The 13,886-nt window shown below is 46.0% G+C and overlaps 1 protein-coding gene across 1 annotated transcript in view; it reads left to right on the top strand.

Annotated features, from left to right (window-relative positions):
- The window catches only part of NECAB2 (N-terminal EF-hand calcium binding protein 2), a 75,925-nt gene that overhangs the window by 27,896 nt on the left and 34,143 nt on the right, over positions 1–13,886 (top strand). Inside the window, exon 3 of the mRNA XM_039721524.1 lies at positions 12,176–12,284. Coding sequence (XP_039577458.1) covers positions 12,176–12,284 — 109 coding nt within the window. The remainder of the gene's footprint in view (positions 1–12,175; positions 12,285–13,886) is intronic.

Below are 13,886 nucleotides of genomic sequence, written 5' to 3'. Positions count from 1 at the left end.
CATAGGCGATAGGTGCTGGAAAATAATGATAAATTAAGTATATGTAACTTGTAGTATAAAATGTAGACACCAGTCCAGGGGCGGACAGTGTGCCCTTGACAGACCTGCAGATCTCTGCGGGTCTGAGATAAAATATTTCAGATAATAGATAATAAACAACCTTGTGGACCAGAGCCAAAGACTCCTGACTCTTTCTGCGGCCGTCGGGCTGGGAAAAGGGGACAGGGAACCCGAGAGGTGGGGCCAGGGTGCTTCCCTGCAGGAATCCTGAGCTGGCACACAGGATTCCCTGTGCCCTTTGTGCTGGCACACGGGTCTCCCTGTGCCCTTTGTGCTGGCACACGGGTCTCCCTGTGCCCTGTGTGCTGGCACGGGGCTCTGCAGCTCGGTCTGGCAGAGTGCAGGCATGGGCACTGCGGGGAAGAGCCAGCCTGAGCTCCTGGGGAAAGGGGCTCAGGGAGCTTCTGCCGGGCAGCTCCCGCTGATTCCCAGTACTATTGTTTTCATTATTGGTTTAATTTGTGGTTTTTTTCATTTGTACTTTAGTCTCTGCTACATGGGTCACTGCAGAAAAGACAGCAAAATACTTTATCTGTCTCCTCCCTTAACTGGATTAGAGTTCTGGAGGTTTTATAACCTACTTTTGAAATGAACAAACTACAAAAAATAAACAGAGACGCTATTCATGCTGCAGCTTTGTTAAAAGTAGGAATCTGTGATTAAAGAGGTGCTAGTTGAATTTGCTGGAGAAGAAAAACGTATTTAGGTTTTGTTTTTTTCTTTGCAATCTTTTCAGAGCAGATGTGCCTTTCCTGCAGGACTGCTCTGTTCTGTGCTGCTCAGAGGCTTTGCTGGATGAAAGAGTGTAGAAGAGATCTGCATTGTTTGCCTTAGAGATGTTAAATATCTCTGACAGGGCTGAGACACCCATCCTGCCCTGGACAAATAGCTGGAGACACTGAGCATAGGGCTTACATTTTCACTGTGGAAATAAATGGGAAATGCAGAAGCTTATTAAGTGGAAGCATAAAAATAAGAGCAGCTGTGGTGGATTGAGTGAGGTTTGGCTTGGCTGCTCTCCCCATGCAGCCATGGGGAGCCAGGACAGACCATGCTGGAGACCTGCAAGGGCATCCCATGGTGGGGGACCACTTTGGCTCTCATTTATTCTGAAGCAGAGACTACCCCCAAAAAAATTATCTTTTGGCAAAGGGATTTCTCAGAGAGGGACCATCAAACATGAGCAGGTGTTTTGTTTAGAGCCTGAAACTTTTTTCAACAGGGATTTTGAGACCACTGAGATTCAAAAAATGAAACATTAGTGTTGCAGGAGGTCATGTTGTAGGCTTCCACCTGGACTTCACAGTTCAGGAATTAACATGAGGAAACAAGTAATTAATGGTGCAGGTTCTGCATTTGATATTCAAGCACCTATTGAGCCCTGGCACAGGGAGCTGGATGTCCTGTATGCTGCAGATGATAAAGCAGTCGGGAAACTTCTTCTGCCTTCTGAGAATGCAAATGAGGAATCTGCTTTTCCTGTTAGTTTAATTTGCTGTCTTCATCTCTGCACAGCTTGTTAGCTGAATGGAAAACTGTTGATGCTGCCAATGCAATCTGGATATTGTTCCATGGGACTGCAGAAAGCGATGAGTTTGTAGCTCTCTAATCTGCAGCAATTTGCTGCTAATTTGTCAACAGTCAACAGCTCCAGTGGCCACCACATGGAAACAGCCCCGCTGGCACTGCCTTCCTCTGGTGGCTGTCGGTGGAAGGTCACTTAGAGCACTGCTTCTCATCCACTGCAAGGGCTTTACTAAGCACAGAATAATGCTTATTTTACAAGGGGGAAACAGGGGAACTGTTGCAGTGACAGAAACCAGGTGAGTTTTCAGATTTGCCCACGGCTCATTCCTGGCACGCCACCATCACACAGGGACCCAGCAGAGTCATTGCACCCTGGGCACTGCTTCTGGCTGTTGTACTAAATCCTTCAGTTAGCTTCAAATGCAACTTCTGCTGTCAGAAATCAGGAAATCAAACTGGGTGTTATTGTTTTACCTGCAGCAATTCCCTTAGATGAACACTGTGTTTCCCTGGGTAGGGCAGCAGATGAAATGCTCCCCATGGCTCCTGTCCAGGCTGTCCCTGGGAGAGGCTGCTGTTGTGGCATGGCAGCAGTGATGCCCAGGAGCAGCTCCCAGGGATCAGGGGGCAGTGATCCCCAGGAGCAGCTCCCAGGGATCTGGCAGCAGTGATCCCTCATGGAGCAGCCTCTGGCAGCATCACCAGGCTGTGCCCAGATCCAGCGTGGTGCTGCAAGCTCATCCAAGAACAGCCTCAGCCCCTGGGAGGTTCTGTCCTGCCATGCCCTGGCCACACCAGGACCACACTTCTGAGAGGCCACACCATGCATTTTCGTAAGTTTTTCCTCTTTTGCTCAAACACTTGCCTCCTCCTCATTTTGAAGCTGAGTGCTGGGTATAATGAGCTGAAAATAGTGCAAACCCTGCCTTGGCCCTCTGAAATATTCATCTATCTGCACGTTAAAAAAGCAAGCAGGAAGGCTGGTTAATGAGGAGCAGAGGGGAATTGGGGCTGTTTGGTGCCTGTTTCTGAGCTTTCCAAGAAATCTGGATTTAATAGGCTGTTGCAGAGCTGGGGTGCACTGCAGTCGGGAGTGTTGGCTTCTGCTTCAGCTTGATTGAAACTTCCTGATCAATCATCCCAGGTTTACTTTTTATTTTGATGTTTCTGACAAATTTTAATGATAAAGCTTGAAAACTTTGGAGCTGGCAGTCTGCTTAGAGCTGACAGTGCACAAATGTTTCAGCCAGTCCATTCCCACTCGGGCATGGTGCAGAACTACAGACATCTCCTTTCTAAATCTGGGATCTGAGCTGTTCTCTATCAGAAATGGGGACATTAATTTGGCAGGGGACAGTGTGAGGGCCCTCTGTAGGCTGCAGTGTGTTCTAAGAGTGCACGAGGTTACTGTCAGTAAGTAATGGTGTTCCCCCACATCTTAAGATGAAGCATCTAAAATTTTCTTCTTTCTCTCTCTCCTCTTTGCCATGGACATGCATCCACTGCTGCTCTTCCAGGAGTCTGAGAGCTGTGTGAGCCCCATGCCCTGGGTTTGCTGCTGTCAAAGCACTGAGCTGTTCCTTAATCCCAGTGGGATACACGGGACATCCAAACCAGAGCAGCTGTGCCCTTGCTGGGGCTGCTCCAGCAATTTCCTGAGGATATCACTTGTACTCTCCTGGTCTGTCTGGGTGCAGGAGGGAACTGTAGCTTCAGGGACTGATTTCCAGCAAAATGAAGCTTTTGGCTGCCCACCTGGAGATGAAAATAAAGTAAATCATAGAATGGTTTGGGTTGGCAGGTACCTCATCTAGTTCCCATCCCCTGGAATGGGCAGGGACGCCTTCCACTGGACCAGGGTACTCAGAGCCCCATCCAGCCTTGAACTGAACAATTCCAGGGATGGGAAGTGACCTGATAAGCTTCAGAAGTGATATTTTAACTTGTCCCTAGAGAGAAACCCAGGTTTCCCTCCTGGCTGCTGGGGGCCAGGCTCTGGTGTGTGTGTGTGACCTGTCCTCAGCCAGCCTGGGCAGAGGGGACTCTGGCAGATGTTACCCAGGGCAGCTTCTCAGAGGCTTTTTCTTCAGGTGTGGTGAAGGTGACTTGTAGTCCAGAAAGGCATGAGCTCCCTCAAATCCCATATTATTCCTGTAGGAGACCTGAAGGGGAGCACACCAGGAGCTGCAGGGGTTTTACATCTCTGCCCATCACCCCAAGACTTCTCCCTCTCAGCAGCAATCTCCCCCAGTGGGAAGCTCCTGGAGGATCACCATGGCATGGCAGGAGTAAGAGCCCTGCAACAGCTTGAAACCCTGCATAGCTTTTGATGTGTGAGTGGGGAATTGCAAAAGAATCTCCCAAATAAACCCCTTGCTCTGCTTTGTTGTGGCAGGGCTCAGGAGCAGACTGAAATATCTCTCTGTGATTCCCAGGCCACCTCTGCTCTGCACACAAAGAAATGCTTAACCTTGCAGGGAATTATGTATCACACTGCAGTTTGCTGATGCATAAAAATTAACTATTTTTTGCATAGGAAAATAGCAGCTGTGCTATTTAATAATTTAGTATAAGTATCCAAATATCAGTTTTTCCTCCTGCTATTTATTTTATTGCATTTTTCCTTGTCTGTAGTAATTCTTGTCCAGAATAGTTACTTTTAGGGCACTGCAGGAGACAGGTTCTGCTCTCTTTTAGCAAGATCTCCCTGTAAGAATTTTGCTTTAAATGCAAGGAAGAAATTTTGAAGTCAGGATTTTCTGCTCTGAGATGGTTGAAGCAGAGTGATCTCATATTAACAACAAGCTATGCTGTCTTTGTGTTTCATTTTCACTTTAGATCAAATATTTAGAGGGGCTGCTAGTGGCTCATGGGCTTTGACAGGGGTTTGGTAGAGGAAAGTTTGCTGATGTTTTTTAAATCACAGAATGATCAAGGTTGAAAAAGCCCTCTAAGATCATGGAGTGCCCTTGGAGTCCATCACTGTGTCCCCAAGTGCCACATCTAAAACTCTTTTAAATACCTTCACAGATGGTGATCCCACCACTTTCCTGGACAGTCTGTTCCAATGCTTGGCCACCCTTTTAGTAAAGGAATTTTTCCTAACATCCAATCTGTGCACCGTGTTTCAGGAAGGGGTCTGCAACAAGGCTGCCTGGCAATAAACAGAAATATTGGGGATCAAATGGTAGAGATCAAAGGTTGATGATGTTGCAACCACTTCTCTCTGCACAATCTCCTCTAAAACAGAAATTCACATCTTTTATACCTGTGTCTACAATGCCACATGTTACACCTAAGAGTTCAAACAAAAAAAGAAGGTGGGATGTGTGGGGAGGGGAGACACTGAAGACACTTTAGTGAAGAAGGAAGTAGATGTTCAGCAGATGTTCAGGATGACAGAGAGGGGATGAGACTGAGTAGCAATGGAGAGAGCAAGACAGGTGTTTGGATATGTGGAGAGACAAAGCCTTTGGGAGAGATGGTGAGGCAGTTTGGGTCAGGAGGCTGCAAGCTCTGCACAGGAACCTCCTGCTCTGCTGTGCTGGCTGTGCTTGGGGAGCTCACAGGGCAGAGACTTGAAATGAGTAAATAAATCAAAGGTGCTAAAAAGCTATGGTTGTTCAAAGTCAGTCATCCATTTAATAGCACCCAATATAAAAAGGCAGTCTCAGGTCAACTAAGATGAAAAACAACTGAGAGGCAGTGGCAGTTGTGAGTCTGGAGCTAAGCTGGGTCTGCTGATGGCTGCAACAGCTTGGAAACAGAGATCTCCTGATGGGGGAGTGAAGGAACAGAGGTGAAGGTATGTCCCCAATCCCCTCAGCAGCCACTAGAACAGCAGTGTGTTATCAGCATTATTCTCATGCTAAATCCAAAGCACAGCACTGTACCAGCTTCTAGGAAGAAATTAATTCTATCCTAACCAAAACCAGGACATTCCATTGATTTATTCGTTGAATACTGTCTATTTATGGTTCATAGCCCAGAGATCTGCTCTGTGCTACAACTCTGACCTTGGTGCACAGCCTCCCCTCCAGCCCCTCTTGCTGCCCAGGCTGGAGCCCAAGGAACCATGGAGAATTCACCTGTTGCCTCTCAAAATGAATTCCTTGCCAGGTGGTTGCTTACTGCGAGCTCTGGTTTCCTTTCCTGTTTTCTCACTGCTCTCCCAAGCCAGACCCAATGTTCATGCCCAGGGCTCAGATCACCTGCAGCTCCCACCAGTTGCACGTGGAGGGGCTGACTCAGTGCTTTCCTTGTGCTGCTACAGATGTGGAGCAAATGCATTGAAATCAGCTCTTGGCATTCCCTTTCTTTTTAAACTGAGAGCAAATAACTTGGGTAGTGAGAGGAAAACTGAAACACGTTACCTCCTGTTTTCTGGAGGGAAATGGTGGCTGGAGAAATTGTGGGCTGCAGGAATTTCTGCCTGAATCCTCTTCTCACTGTTTGGGTCATTTTTGCTATAACCTCTATCAAGCAGCAATTACATTAAGCCTAGCCAGGCTGTTTACACCCTGGGGAAGTCTAATTCCAGCACTTCATTTGTAAACAGCCAGGAATTTCTATGGAAGGCTCTTCTAGATACCTGTGATTAAAAGTCCACATTCAATATAATGGGTGAGCACAGAAACCACCACCCCACACACACATGCACATTTAAATCAGGTCATTACAGCAGGGTGAGAATTATGAGGGAAAGAAGTAGAGTCTTCACAAAAGATAGTGAGAGAAAATGTGTTATATCAGTCCTGCCTGTCTCCCTACCTACCAGCTTACATTTGATAACTATCTATAGCTGCCATTAAAAATAATTTCAAAATTACTTCTAACTCTAGGACGACAAAAGGCTTGATTTCATGATAAAAGCTGAGCAGCTTGGGGAAAATTCTGGCATGCTAATGGACACTGCTTAATGCCCAGGCAATTTCTGATGGGAATGAGGTGCAGTTTTCTGACTACAATGAAATCCCATCTTTCTCCAGTCCAAGTCCTACAGGGAAGATTCCCAGCCATTGTCTGCTTGGCGCATGCAGCATTACCCATCACTCTAGACAAGAACCAGGCTTTAAGTCATTCCTCAATATCTTATACTGACTGATGTGGCAATTTTGAAATGAAAGTCACTTTTCCCATATTTTAATGGAAATAAAAAGTCTAATCCAGTCACAAAAAGGATCCTCAGTCCTTCTATCAAGTGCCATTCACAGATTTTGGGTATGTCCCAGTTTCAGTTTTACCACAGAACTTCATCCTATGCTCCAGAGAAGAAAGGAGAAGTGCAAAATTGGCTAAATATTGTGTTTGATGAAGACAAAAGTTAGCCAAATTCCCAAAGAAGAGAGGATCTTCATTCCTGGGATGAATGACCAGGGAGGGGAATTAGCTGACTACTTAAGGGATGTTCTTCCATTCGCTTTGTGCACCCGATGTTTCTCCAAGGCCTCATCCAGGCCCAGGAAGGAAAGACGTGCTGGGAAGATAAAAATCCCAGAGGTTTCCATGAGCTCATGGCACAGAGAGGATGGGGATCTGGAGGTGGAGCTGCCAGTGAGCTTTGGTGCCTGGGGTGCCCAGCCTGTCCTGGGACGGGAGCGCTGTGGGCAGTGCCACCGGAGCTGTCCTGGGCTCACTGCCACAACATGGGAGACACCACCCCAAAGCTGTGCTCATGGCAAGAAGGCAAAGGAGGGGATCGTGCCCAGCACACAGAGAAGTATTTATCAAGTGTTTTTCAATGAGTTGAGTGGGCAAAACCCCAGATGCTGAAGTTCAGTCCCTGGCTTTGTATGTGAAATTGTCTTCTGTGCCAGCATTGCCAAGTAGGACCCACCAGCATTCCCAGCTGGCATTAGAAATGCACAGGAGTGTTTCAAAGAGATCATTCACTATATTAGAAACATCAATATCTCTCTCAGGTTATCTGCTTGGTGTGGCACTGACCCTTGTGAAAACAGCTGTGCTGGGCATTAGTTAAGTTTCAAAATTATGGATCCACTCCATAAATTTCTTTCACTAGAAAATTACTGTAATTGTAGTAATTTCCTTGTAATGATGTGTGCTACATCTCATTAGCAAAGGCACTGGCAGGGGCTGGGTTCCAGTGCCAATGGCCCTGTTCTTGTGCAGAGCCACCCAAACGTGGGCTGTGCTGCCCCTGAGAGCTCCGGTGGCTCTGCAGCTCAGCCAGGTCTGGGGCTGCATCACCAGCCCTGCTTCCAGCTACATGCAACTGCCCCAGCAGAGCACTGGGAGCTGCAGTTGAAGTGGGTGGATAATTTATTTCTTTTTGCCTGAGTCACTGGTGAGGAGCTGTGGATGATTTTTGGGCAGGCTGGGTGGTGCAGAGCACACAGCCCTCCTTTGCCCAGTGGAAAGGCTCATCACAGGTCACATCTCTGGGGCTGCAGGTCACTTTCCCCAACAGCCCAGGATGGAAAGCTCAAGCCCATATTCCCCTTTGTTAAATGAATGAAGTCCCTCCTCCTGGCTTCTGAGGGGCTGGATGGAAGGCTCAGGGTGGAAGCCAATCCCTGTTCTTGCTGGCTCATGTATCTGCACATGCATACCCCCAAGAAATAAGAAAAAATAGTTCTCATTTTTTTTCACAGGCCCCAATAAAATCCAATTTACTTACCCATAGCTGTTGGGCACTTGCAAGTAAGCAGAGCTTAGAGCATTTTAGAGCTCACAGAGCAATAAAAGTAAGTAATGAAGTAGAGTCATAATAATAGCTGGAAAATATATTCATAATATATCTGGAAAATATATGAGCAGTCTCAACTTCATGTAATTGAAAACAGATTTAGCAAATTCAGGCTCAGAACAGTGACCTTATTTTGTAGCTGCTTTAAGCCATTTGTATCACGGAGTGAATTTCCAGAAACTCAGCCACCAGATTTCCTATACTTTGGACGATTTATGATCTCAGTTTGATTTTTCCCTGGGCTGTGCTAGCGAGTGAGAACAGCTTGATTGTGTGAATTAGAAGGTGTAAAAGCCTCTTCTGGACTCCTCACATTTTGATGATGGCAAATGGAGATATAATAACATCCCAGTTGGGGCTTTCTGATGCTCTCTCTTATGTCCTTCCCTCTTCAGTTAGTTCCAACTTTGATAACTCTGTTAGGCTGGTCATTTGCTTTGGTCTTTGCCTGTGATTGAATTATTTTGAAAAGCTAGGGGAAAATGAAGATTGCACTCTCAGGAAGAAATGATGGCAGGATAGCTGTGGCCTGATTATCTCTTTTCCAGCTGATCACTGTGAGGGAGGAATTTCTAGGTAGTGGCACTTGGCCTTGCTGGCAGCTGGGTGTTACCTTCAAGTCCTGGGCTTAAAGGGGAGGGAGGGAGTCACTGGAAATAGGTTGCCTGCATGTAGTATGGTTGCCCAGATAAAAAAGTCACAAATATCTATGTAGATCTAGATCTCTAGATTTTAAGATCTTTATGATCTAGATCTCTTTGAGATCTCTAGATCTTAAAAATTATGGAAATTTGATTTGGTTTAGTTAGATATGGTAAAGAATCTCAATTTTTCCCTTATGCTTCCTATCAAAAGTATCTCCCAGGGGCTGAAAGATCCCAGGGCAGCCCTACAAGGCAGGGAGTGTGTGAGGTTGAACCAGCTGAGGCTCTGCCTGTCCCTGTGGAGAATTTGTACCTCTTGAACCCAGCAGCTTTCTGCCAAAAGCTGCTTTCTGGAAGTCTTATCCATTCTGTTCTGAGTGTAGACACTTCTGCTGCCAGGAGAAGCTGGGACTGTCCTGATAAGGCTCCTCCTGGGCCACAGTGTCCCATCAGCTCTTATCACAGCAGCTGCCAGCCAGGGGACCTGGTGTCACCACCACTGTGGTCAGTCCTCCTCACCCGGGGTTTTTTAACAGTTTAATCTGGGCTGGCAGATCCCAGCCCCTCCCTTCTGCTCCCTCTTATCGCCCTGAAGTTCCCTGAAGGCATTTTCCCTGCTGGGCTCCAGAAACCCAGGCTCTCAGGCTGTTCCACAATTATAGATATGCAGCTCAAGGATTATCTCGTTACTCAGAAAGGCTTTTGCTTTGTGTGTTTGCAGACAAGTATTCCAGTTTATTTTAAATAACCATCAGCTTTAAGCTGACTGGTACTTGGTGCTGGTGGCTGCTTGCAAATAAAATTGGTATTTTATTCAAATTCTGTGGGGTCAGAATGCTATTATTCAAGCAGTGCTGTGGGGTCTCCAGACAATAAAAATTAAATAAAACTCACTGTCACCTCCTTCTTCCTCTAGATCTTTACATCATTCAGGTTTTTTTGTTACTTCAGGCTGTTAAATGCCACCAAAAATTCAGTGCATGTTGGTTTCCAGTGACCTGGCCTGTCATGGTAGTTGGTATCTGTCTACCTGTTCTCTCTGGACCCTCTGAGATAGGATTCAGAGCAGTGTTTTGGCACAGATTTTAAGCACAGGTATTTCAGAGGCTGCAGCAAAAATGCATCCTGGGGCACATTACTAAAAAAAAAAATCAAAAGACCCAGAGCAAAACAAATCAAGCAAGAGTAAAATGCAAGACAGAAGTTATAAGATATAAACTAGATAAAAGGTGTGGATTTTTTTGCCTTAAACTTAGCAACACCTTTGTGTTTTTCAGAGTTAAGCAAACTGTAAATTCCAATCAGAGTACTCTCCTGAAAAAACATCCACTTCACAGTTTCTCTTTCCCAGGAAGTTGGTTTATGTGACTTTTCTGGGAATTTATTTCTGCTGCCCTGTGTGTGGAAGGACAGTTTGAAGGTGAACAAGCACTGATTTATGGTTTACAATGAGGTGTTCTATATATAAAGAATTGTTTAGCCCTTGTGGGATAGAAAAGCTGTCATCCTTTTGATCTTGGTGCTGCAAGATGTGCATTCATTGCCAGTCAGGATCAGAAGAAACCAAACCTTGATCTTAGCTAGGATACTGCATAAATAGCAGCACTGGGGGGGAAAAGCTTCTCCTGCAGTGGTGCAGGGTGGAGAGGTGAGGTGGGTGGTGAGGATGGGCTCCTGGTGGACACAGCCTTTTTATCTCCTCCAGGGACAGACTGGCACCACAGGGTGAGCTCCAGCTGACTCTGGGGGGATGCTTCAAGCAATAGGTCCTTGCTGAAGTGCAGGTGCTTTAGTGCTCTGTAAACTAAAAAAAAAGCAGATTTGGGACCATTCCCTGAGCTGTGCATTGCTGTTCTGCACCCTGCCTGCTGCAAAAGGTCACGTTTTGGGGAAGGAATGGGGAAAACAATAAAGGCAGCTGGACCCTGTCTGTAGCCATTGTGGTGCTCTGGAAATGGTGCCCTCTTCACCCAGTGCTGCTGTAGACTGTTCTCCTGCTGTGTTCCTTTCATAATTGCCAATTAAATGGGCATCTTAGACTCAGTTTATCTCTGTTCTAAATTTGTCTGTGCCAGGCAAGGGAAACTGGGTTAGCATTTAGCAATGCAGGTATGTTTTATAGGAGCAGCAGCCTTGCTTTGGGGAAGAAATATCGACGTGTATGTGGAGAGTTGGCTAATTTTTTCCTCTAGCATCATTTCCTGAAAAAGAAACAGGGTTTATTATTGATTTGATTAAATAATAAATGATACATTCTCCTTCCACAAAGTAGGCAGCATTTCCAATCTGTGACTCTTCTGTGGATATGAATGGAAAGATTTTAAATAATATTTGACTGGGGTAGTTATTCCCCCCCCAGGCGCTGCTGCACACCAGAGTGTGGTGTCAGCAGCTTGGACAAGAAATGACAAATTAAAGTTTCTTTAGAGTTTCTTTTGTCTCTCTCCTGTTGCTTTATTGCTGAGCTTCACAGGAGCTTTCTCACAGCCAGCTCTGCTCCTGTGCACAGAGCACAGAGCAAGGCTCCAGATTTATCAGTTAAATGTGAGCCTTTGTCACCTTATCAGTTAAACTTGTGAAAGTCCTCTTTTAGCCCCTTGTACATGAATTTGATAATTTCTTTTTCGTCTTGGTCATTTAAGGAGTCCATAGTAGCCCCAGTATTAGATGAACTGGGACCAATGTATAAAATAACAGAAAATCTATGGCCAGATTTCCATGTCAGTGAAACAGCTTCCATTTAACATTTCTGTCCAGAGCAGGGAGATGGACTGTGCTGGAGAGGATGCAGAGATGGCAAAAGATAATGCTGGGTCTGTTGTAATTCCAGCCCAGGGTCCTTTCCTGCCTAGTTAATGTCCCTTAATTAGCATCCTGCATCATTTCAACATAGGGTAGACAAAACAGTCTATAATTTCTTTAATGTAGTTCAGTTTTAGGATGAAGCCCACTGGTTTCTCCTCTGGGTTTGAGCCATGCTTTGGGTTAAGAGCCCAATCAGTTGCCAATGGCCAGTGCATCCATACCCAGGAGCATCTTCATCTGCTCATGGTCAGCCAGAGCTGCAGGGTCCCACCCTGAGGCCTGTGAGCTCTGCTTTGGTTCAGGGTCAGTTTTGCAGAAGCACTTGGAGATATTTTTGGTGTGAAGCTTTAAATCTGTAAATAACTCTTGATTGTCAGCCTTGCCCCCCTGACTTTGCTGCTCCCTAATGGTGCTGTGTTGCTGTTTGCAGATGATGGGAAGCTGTCCCTGGAGGAGTTCCAGGCCTTCTTTTCTGATGGGACACTCAACGAGGAAGAACTTGAGAAGCTCTTTCACACCATTGACTCAGACAACACTAAGTAAGCTCAGTGTGCTGACACCCTTCCATTCCACAGAGCGTTTGGATCATGGCAGGGGTGTGCAGCAGCAGTGCTTCACCTCTGCACAGGCTGCAGGAGTGCAGCTTGCTTTGCAAAACTCTGTAAAATCTCCTTTTCTGCCTGGTTTGTGTCTTATCCTGACAGATATTATGATTTATTTTGTCCTGGTGGTTTTTTCAGCCCATTTTCTGGCCTTTACAGCACCTTCGTTTAATGTGGGCATTTAAATACCTTTTTACCTCTATCACTTTATCTGAAAGCTTTGCTGTATAAATATGCATATATTTATACAGCATATAACATATATATAAAACATTATATTTATTTGTTTGTTTGTTTATTTATCTGAAAGCTTTTGCTATAAAAGGCAGCAGAGTGAATCTCTAAGCACAGACCTCTCCTGTCTCTTTGTGCTGTCTCTGTATCCCCTGCACCTGGACAATGCCTGCCTCACTTCCAACCCAAAAATGCCCAGGAAAGCAGTGATTGTTCCAGCACTTAAAGACACAAGTGGCCCTTCTGGCCACACAAAGCCCGGCCAAGGCAGCCAGGGCTGGACCAGAAGCAGCCCAGCACTGTCAGCATCGTGGCTACAGCAGCAGCAGGGAAAAATGATGGCAGAGGAGGGCTCCAGGCATGCCTTTAGTCTGACACAACATCAAAGTTGAAGCTAAACACGGCCCCTGACTGCTCTCCCTGAGCACCAAGCATCTGCAGGCTGTGCCAGGCTATGGAATTAAGTTGACAGACTCGTTAGCAGCTGATGTTTCCTTCCCCGCTCTGTCTTTGCTGTCTCTCCCTCAGTGCTCCCTCTGCCTGCCTTGCCTCTGTGGGGTCTGAGGTGTTTGTGAGACCCTGACAGTGGCTGGTCCAGCAGCATTTGGGGTCAGCCTGAAGCCCTGGCTGTCTGGCAGGAGCACTGGGCACCAGCACAGAGGACACAACCCCCTGGTGGGTTTTCCCTTTCCAAGAGGAATCTGCCTTCAAAAGCCTGAGTGCTTTTGTCTATTTGAAAACACAGATGAAAACCAGCTTTGAGTCACATTCCAGTGTGACTCTTATTCCTCTGGAGAGAGAACATCTGTCCAAAAAGCTGAAGAAAGGAGAATCCAATTCCACATGAGAAGTCTTGAAGCAAGTGATTGAAAAATAATAATCTGGTTAATTATAAAGCCTTCTGGCAGCAGGGAGATGGAATTTTGCCCATGTGAGTGGTGCATTTTTTGCCACCCACCCAAAAGATCCAGTGGAAAGCAGTGATTGTGCTGGAGGGCACAGGCACAAAGCAGCAGCTGTAAAACTCATCAACACAGTACAGGGACTGCTGAAGAATTTCCAAGAGCAAAGTAAATGTAAGATTTCTCAAAATCGTGTCTTTCAATGTGTGTACTTCCCAAAGTTTTCCAAGGTTGAAAGTACCAAAGATCAGCTTGATATTCACCTTTCCCTGAACCAAAGAAAGTTTAGTGATCTTATTACTTAAACTCTGGGAATGATCCATCCTTTGCAAAGGCTCTTCTTCCACAGGTGCTGCCTCATGCTCTGTGGGTTTATTTATCCAGCTCCAGGTGATGCTCCCAG

The sequence above is a fragment of the Passer montanus genome, unplaced genomic scaffold (genome assembly GCF_014805655.1).
Source record: "Passer montanus isolate IOZ18808 unplaced genomic scaffold, ASM1480565v1 scaffold45, whole genome shotgun sequence".
NCBI lineage: Eukaryota > Metazoa > Chordata > Aves > Passeriformes > Passeridae > Passer > Passer montanus.
The sequence above is the reverse complement of the archived record's forward strand: the minus strand, read 5'-3'. Positions and strand labels throughout refer to the sequence as shown.